Source organism: Macrobrachium rosenbergii, chromosome 21 (genome assembly GCF_040412425.1).
Source record: "Macrobrachium rosenbergii isolate ZJJX-2024 chromosome 21, ASM4041242v1, whole genome shotgun sequence".
Taxonomy (NCBI): domain Eukaryota; kingdom Metazoa; phylum Arthropoda; class Malacostraca; order Decapoda; family Palaemonidae; genus Macrobrachium; species Macrobrachium rosenbergii.
Genome location: NC_089761.1, coordinates 3,529,023 through 3,537,282, shown reverse-complemented (window position 1 = coordinate 3,537,282; position 8,260 = coordinate 3,529,023). Strand labels below are relative to the sequence as shown.

Here is an 8,260-nt window from a genome sequence, read left to right as displayed (position 1 = left end):
ACCAACCTGAACTACCAACTGGAAGCAAAAGATCGCTTCCAGCTTGCAAGCTGACAACATCATCTAACACCGAAATGCTAAATAACTCAAATAATGGCAACAACACTTCTTGAATCACGTCTCTCTCTCTCTCTCTCTCTCTCTCTCTCTCTCTCTCTCTCTCTCTCTCTCTCTCTCTCCTATAATTCCCTTCCCTGTCATCCTTCCCCCGCATTCCGTATCCCCGCACTCCGATTTAAATTCTCGTTTGTTTCCATAACAACCAGAACAGGTGGCTTTGTTCTCATTGTAGTTCACCTAAGAAATGTTTGGTTATTGTAAATCTTATTACAATATGTTATTCTTGCACAACTTAAATTGCATTAAAATCTTTTTATTGCACCTTATTTTATTGTATTGTATTGAAAAGTATTGTGAATGTTTATTCCGGAGGGGTGCCTTTCGGGATTTGTTTTTTGAAATAATGAAATTTTCAAGTTACAGTGGGTCATTCAAATTAGCCACCAAAATTCATATTTCCTGATGCTCAGGTACGCACTGCTCACAACATTAAGAGAGACGCTATTTTCTTAATGTGTGTGAATTCGTCCGTTATCTTACATAATAACTTTCTCTTGTTTTATTTAGATGAGAATCAAATGTCTCTTATTTTTTCCATTACTGTATTTCCAATTACTACAATATTTTGGAAATCTCATGTAATTAACAGGCCCCTTTTCTTAACAACTTTAGTTTTCTTTTTCAACGCAATGAATTTTCTGCATTTTGGCGTGAAAGAACCGTCTTTTTGGAGTAGCCAAACAGTTTAGTGTTCCTAAGTTGAGGCATACAGTACCACTTGCAACTGTTATGATAGGTGTTTTTACATCTGTCTCATCTCTTCTAATTAGTGCTTTTAATTCTGTCTATCAGTGAAATTTTACGTTCTTTATTGTGGCTCTTGATGAGTGTAATAGTTTTTGCGCGTTATGTATTTTTATTGTAGACACTCCGTTATTTGGCCTATTGTAAAATATCAGTGACATGCTTTGGAAGGCTACGACAGGCTTCACTGCTTGGAAAGTTTATTCCTTTCATCTTTAGATCTTGAAAGCAGAGCGAAGTTTATTTTCTCAATTTCATTTCGATCTGAGGTCTATCTCTGACATTGTGGTGCTGGGTTCATTTTCCTTCTTTCTTTTCCTTATAGGTCTAAAACCCAAAGCTGGAAATGTATTGTAGTACCATCAAGTTTCTATGGCTCGGTAATCTTAGGCCTATTAGCGTCTAGCATGAGTTTCTTATTCATTGATCTTTTAAAAATTTTCCTATGACATATATAGTTTTAAAAGTATTTTTTTAACCAACCAAAAGCCAATTTATTGATAGAATATTGATCGAGGTAAGGAGGTGGTTCAAAATGCCAAGGAAAAAACACGATGACGTGTATTGAGCATAAAATGGACCCTTACGAACTATCAACTGTTTTACCCTTTTCATATTTTCGTGTATAGGTAAAATTTCGCCATCCAGGTATTTCGATCAAGAAATCCAAATGATAACCCTAGAGGAGGAGGAGATCTTGTACCATAACAGTAGCTATCATTTCCCTATATGGCCATTCAGAATACAGCTGTGCTCTCTCTCTCTCTACAACACTGACGATATTTTTTTCTAAAAATTTTCATTCCCTCACTTCCACTGTATATGGAGGTAATGTAGCTTCCCTTGATTATTGCTAAATTGCCAGATTAGAGAAATATGATATTATTGTATTTTCGTCTAGTTCAGCAAATATGCATTAATCACAGAGGAGTAAAAGAGAGCCTTTACATTGTGTATGAAAAAAAGGAAAGCCCCTTCCATGCTCGGAAAAGAGAACTGATCGACACCCAATCAGTACTTCAGGTATGAGGGAGAGCCCATACAGGCATTGTAGAATTAAACTGAACCTATAAGAAAGTATGCTAATATATGTCTGAACACAGGGAGATATTTTGTAATCAGGTACACTAACCTATTCCACCAAACTTAGGTGGCAACTAGGCCTAGGCTAACCTAGATCCTGGACCTGGGAAACCCACTGTAAATAGGCTAATAACATAATATATTCAACTCTTATCTTTAGTACATAGTTTAATTTTTATTTTTTTTATACATCAACTGCCTCAGTAGTTGGTGGTTAGTAAAGCCCAGCCACTCAGAGTACAGAAAAACCCCGACTTTGGCTCTCTTGTGAGAGGTGCTAAAGAAAAAGCAGGAAGACAAGTACTGCTAGTTTATTGATGAAGCGACCCGCTTATCAAGCGATGTGCAGACGTCGGCGTATACGCAGATGTCAGTACAAAATTTACAAGTGACCCGAGGTCAAACTATTTCTCTACACAAAACAGAACAGGTACATATAGACAACATGATGATTAACAACAGCTGATTGGACACAAAAAATACTCTGACACATATACTATGTATGAGGGCAAATGAACAGGTAATAAATATACAAAATCACAATAATGATAATAAGGTTGTGTACGTGCGACCTCGGGTCAGCTGTGAAGGCACCGTAGAAAATGGGAGGTTCACCATAGAGAACCCGTTGAGCAGGGACTTTAAAATACCGCCCCCAAGACGTAGGTAACGCCTGATCAAAGGAGGTATCTGCTGAGGCGGTGAAGAGGGCCGTGCCTTCTCGATGTCAGCTGGGGGGGGGCTGTGTTCGACTTGTCTGGTGCCCTGCGGATGGAAGTGTCGGGTTGCTCTCCTGCCCAGACCCGGGGCCTTCCGGGGGCACCCACGAGGTTTTCTTATGGGCGGGGTGGGCTGAGGGGGCGCCACCTCCTGTGGGGGATTTGGGAAGTGCCCCAACGTCTTCCTCCAGGAATGCGGGGTTAAGGCGGTCTACCGACACCCAGTCGTCCTTCCCGTGGACAGCCGAATGCCTTCTTGTTTCTCTCCAGTAAGAGGAAAGGCCCCCTGTAGGGCCTGGTTAAGGATGGGCGAACGGCATTGTTCCTGACGAAGACGTGGGTGGCGGAGGATAGACCTGGAGGCATGAAGGGGGACGTCCTGTCAGTATATGTCCGCCGGCAGGGGGTGAACTTCCCAACCCTGTCGCGGAGCCACTGCGTTGTTAGGTTGTCTCGGTCCTCTGTGATGAGTTTGCCTGGGACTATGAGGGACTCCCCATAAACCTTTTCTGCTGTGGATGGGTCTCCGTTGGCTCTTGGGGCAGTCCTCAGCCTGAGGAGGACCCAGGGCAGCTGGTACTTCCAGTTGTCGGAGGTGCAACAAGCCATGAGGGACGCCTTCAGGGACCTGTGGAACCTCTTCAGCATTCCATTAGCTGCGGGGTTGTAGGCGGTGGTGCTGTGGTGAGTGGTCCCCAGCAGGCATGCCAGGGTGGTCCACAGCTCGGACAGGAAGGCTGGGCCACTGTCTGTAATTATATGGTCCGGGACACTGAACTGGCTGATCCAGCTGGAGAGGAGGGCCTCTGCACACGCACTGGAGGTGGCTTCTTCCCTGGGCGTCGCTTCGGGCCACCTGGTGGAATGGTCGACGATTGTCAGAAGGTATCTGGCTCCTCCTGATGGGGAAGAGGACCCACTACGTCAACATGGATGTGCCCGAAACGTCACCCTGGCTGGGGAAAGTCGTTCACCCCCGATTCAGTGTGCCGCCCTACTTTGCTGGCCTGGCACTGTATGCACTGCCTCGCCCAGGCCGTTGCATCCTTCCATATGCCAAGCCAGAAGAACTTCTCTGGGTGGGACAGTCCATGGATGGCGTCGAAGACCAGCCGACAACGGGTGGCAGGCACCATTGGGCGGGGTTGGCCAGTGCTTACGTCACTCAGCAGTGTTGGCCCCCCGGGGGTGAGGGGTATGTCCTTCCACTTCAGCGACGTGATGGCCGTGCGGTAAGCTGGAATCTCTGGGCCGGCGGCTTGTTCCCGGGCGAGGTCCTCGTAGTCGATCCCGAGCTGCACTGCGTCGATTTCGATCCTCGAGAGGGCGTCGGCTACTGGGTTCTTCCTGCTGGGGAGGTACTTGATGGTGCAGGTGAACTCCGCAATAGCCGTGAGGTGCCGCTGCTGCCTGGAGGACTGTGCATCCCACAGCTTTGTGAAGGCGTGGACCAGCGGCTGGTGGTCCGTCCAAACTGTGAAGGATGTACCCTCCAAGAGGAATTTGAAGTGGCGTACCGCCTGGTACACCGCGAAGAGTTCCCCGTCGAAGGTGCTGTAGCTGGATTCAGTGGGGCTGAGCTTCCTGCTGAAGAAGGCGATGGGCTGAGGGGCTCCATTGACGAACTGTTCCAGGACGGCCCCACAGGTGACGTTGCTGGCGTCCGTTGTTAGCTGGAGGGGGGCGCTGGGGTCCAGGTGGGCCAAAGCTGTTGCCTTAGCGAGGGCGGCCTTCATCAGGGAGAAGGCCTGCTGTTGGTCGGGACCCCACACTAAGGTCTTCGGACTTCCCTTGAGGATCTCCTGTAGTAGTTGACCATCCCAAGGAATTCTTGTACGGCTTTGACGGAGGTAGGAGTGGGGAACCTGACGACAGTCTTGACCTTCGATGCAACTGGGTGGACGCGCCCTGGGGATATCTCGTGGCCCAGGAATTTAACCCTATTGACACCGAAGGTGCACTTGTCGAACCTGACGATGAGGCCATTCTCCTGCAGGCGTTGCAGGACCTTCTGGATGTGCCGAAGGTGTTCCTTGTGGGACCTGGAAAAAATTGGGATATCATTGACGTAGCAGATGCAGAAGTTCAGGTCCCCCAGGATGCTGTCCATCAGTCTCTGAAAGGTTACCCCTGCATTCCTCAGGCTGAAGGTGGAGAAGGCAAAGACATAGGACCCGAAGGGCATGATGAAGGCGGTTTTGGGGATATCTTCTGGAGCTACTGGTACCGGGGAAATATGATTTTAAAAGATCTAGTTTTGAAAATATTTTGGCCCCATGGAAGGAGGCCGTCACATCTTGCATGTTTGGTAAATGGTAGTGGTCGGGCTCTGTAGTGAGGTTGAGCCACCTGTAGTCGCCACAGGGTCTCCAGGAGCCTTCCGTTTTCTGCACCATGTGAAGGGGGGAGGCCCATGGGCTGGGGGCCTTCTTGCATATGCCCATATGCTCCATCTTGGCGAAGGCCTTCTTGGCCTCCTGAAGGCACTGTGGGGGAAGCCTCCGGAACTTTGCGTGCGTCGGGGGGCTCCTTGTCTTGATGTGATGATATATCCTGTGTTTGGTGGGGGCCCCGGGCACCCGACGAAGCTTGGGTTTGAATACCTCCTGGAATTCCTTCAAGAGGGAGGCATACTGGTGGGGAGCGATGGAACAGACTGTGGGAAGGGACTGGTAGGACTTGGTGTCCATCAGACGATTGCGGCCGATGTCGACTGCCAGTCCTAAGTGGGCGAGGAAGTCCACACCCAGGAGTGGGGTCCTAACATCCGCGGTGATAAAGTTCCACTTGTACCTCCAGCCCAGGATGGAGACTGACAGGAGCCTGGTGCCGTAGGAGAGGATGAGGGACCCATTGGCAGCCGTCAGGGAGGCAGCTAGGTCCAGCAGGTGCTTGCAGTCCTCTCTGGAAGGCTGGAACACTGACCGCATTGCCCCTGTGTCGATCAGCATCATCCTGCCAGAGATAGTGTCATGGACGTAGAAGCCTACTGGTGAGGGGCTCCTGGGTGTTTTGGATGCGGCTGCCTGGCGGCCTGTGAGGGTGGCTGCCGCCTCCCCCGTTTTTTGGATGGGCAAAAAGGCAGGAGGCTTCACAATTTTGGGCATCTTTACCAAACCTCTGGTGTTAGTAGCAAAGCCCCGGCCTTTCCTTCTTCTGGTGGTGGGGTGGCCGCCTCCTGGCGATGACGTTGATGCACTCTGTGACAGGGTCCTCTGGCTGAAGGCAGTTGATGGGGTGTGCAGCATTGGATGCCCGCTTTGCCACCCTCGTTGAGTCAGTCAGCTGTTGTGCCATCCTTATCAGGTCCTCGACCGGCAGGGTGTAGGGCTCCGCAATCTGTCCACGGACCTCTGGGAATAGCTGCCGCAGGAGGATCTCCCTCGACAGGCTAATCTCTTTGTGCCTGTCGCTGCTGTCCGTCTCAGGGAGGAGGAGGAGATCCTGGAGGGCATGCCACATCTCCAAGAGGTTCGTGTCCTGCCGATGGTTGATGGCGAGGTCGAGGGCGTGGGCAGCCCTCTCAGAGACCGGCAGGAAGCAGGTCTCAACGAGAGTGGCCTTTAATTTCTGGAAAGTGGCAGAGCTTGTGGTTGACGTCACCCACGGGGCGACCTTCCTGTATATCTCCTCCGGTAGGGCGTTGATAGCGATGTCCTCCTTCAACATCTCGTCAGTCAAGCCTGCCACCCTGAATTGCCACCCGACCCTGTAGAGCCAAGATGCCGGGTTCTGATGGGTGAACAGCGGCACCTTTATGCTGAGGGTCACCCTCGGTTGGTCCATCAGGAGGGGCATTGCATGGGGAGTGGGTACCGGCACGTAGGAGGGCTCGAATGGGGGTTGCGCGAGGGAGACATCTGCCTCTGAGAAGTTCGCGGTTATTTCCTTTTCCTTTTCCCCTTGCATTGTGCAAGACTCTGAAATTTGTTGCTAATCACTTATTGGTGTAAAGAATAACTTAATTGAACAAGCTTCATGTTACTCCTTGAGCCTTCAGCATTCCCTTGTAATAATTAGACTGTTTTTGGCCTAAGCAGTGATTGTGTTCCTATACTATATGGGCAGCCATTTGCACTTCGTTTGCATGAGGCGGCCATTTTATGGGCAATGGTTAACCCTGCACATAAAAGAACAAAGAGTTAATCTTTGTTTCTTTATCCATCAACTACATTTTGAAGAATGTAGTAGATTTAGAAAGTATATTGTGAAACTAATAAAAATTTTATCAACAACCAAAAAGCCATCAGAATTCAACAAAATCTATATATATATATATATATATATATATATATATATATATATATAGGGGCATATATATATATATATATATATATATATATATATATATATATATATATATATATATATATATATATATATATATATATATATAATCATGTGTAGAACAGAAATAAATTTCTAACTCATCAGGTTTTTGAACCCAGGTCTTTCAATTGAAAGGCAGGGTCATCACACCCACTAGGCCATACAAGACTTGTATGGCCTAGTGGGCAGTGCCCTTGCCTTTCAATTGAAAGACCTGGGTTTGATCCTGATGTGAGTAAAAATTATACATATATATACACGTAATATATATATATATATATATATATATATATATATATATATATATATATATATATATATATATATATATATATATATATATATATGACTTTTATCACATCACCGTGATTCATATACAATCAGTAAGCTACAAAGCCCTTTAGTTATCAATTCGCTCACCTCGGAAATAATATATGAAAATATATTATTTCCGAGGTTTTTGCTGAACCATATTAAATGACAGATTTAGAAGCTTATTGATTTTATATATATATATATATATATATATATATATATATATATATATATATATATATATATATATATATGTAAGGGTTTATCACCTTAGTGACCTTTGAAAAGTTGTGTCAGCTATTATTCCAGGGTCCATTTTGACTATGCACAGCATATAAGAAAAGTGCTGAACCGTTCATGATACCACAGGAAGTCGCAAAAGGCTCCTTGGTGACAAGACACGGGCTGGCAAATGCGTTTCAGCAAAGAACGTTCTAGAAGCTGAACCAGTTACAAAATCCAGTTTTTGAAGGATGCTTCTTAATAATGTATGGTGTGTACGTGTACTGACTTCGTGACGCCTCGAAGTACAGAGGCGTATCTTGCCGAACTTTGACCTCGAATGATGTCATACAAAGTACGATTCGTTCGATGCGTTACATAATGAATATAATGGGAGGAACCGTTGTTCGAATCGGACTTGTGAGATCCGATTCATGTGTGTCTGAAGATGTGAGTGATTTTTACATGGAGACTGTCCCAGAGGACTTGTGGAGTGAGTAAGAATTCATATACGTTTTTAAACTTTGTTTTTCAGAACTGTGAACACACGGTATCTCCTGTGACAGTGGAAGATGTATTTCTGCAATTTTTTACATTTTATGATTTTTAAGGTGACGTTTGTTTTTTTCACAGGTATTTCTGTTCCACTCCATTCCTATTCCTTGAGCAGATATTTTCCGGTCGAGGATGAGGGGGTGCATTCCGAATCCTGTGTGAGAGATGAGAGT

General features: G+C 46.4%; 1 protein-coding gene across 1 annotated transcript; it reads right to left on the bottom strand.

Moving 5' to 3' along the window:
• Positions 1 to 4,437: 4,437 nt before the first annotated feature.
• Positions 4,438 to 5,773, bottom strand: LOC136849353 (uncharacterized). Its single transcript, XM_067122706.1, has 2 exons — positions 5,175 to 5,773; positions 4,438 to 4,708 (listed from the first exon to the last, which is right to left on the bottom strand). Exons 1-2 carry the CDS (start codon positions 5,771 to 5,773, stop codon positions 4,438 to 4,440), a joined length of 870 nt encoding a protein of 289 aa, XP_066978807.1.
• Between the last annotated feature and the right edge of the window lie 2,487 nt (positions 5,774 to 8,260).

Coding starts and splice junctions, on each gene's coding strand:
- LOC136849353 (XM_067122706.1), bottom strand. CDS start 5,773: ATGCCCAAAATTGTGAAGCCTCCTGCCTTTTTGCCCATCCAAAAAACG. Junction 4,709..5,174: donor AGCCCCCCGACGCACGCAAA/GTTCCGGAGGCT, acceptor AATTTTTTCCAG/GTCCCACAAGGAACACCTTC.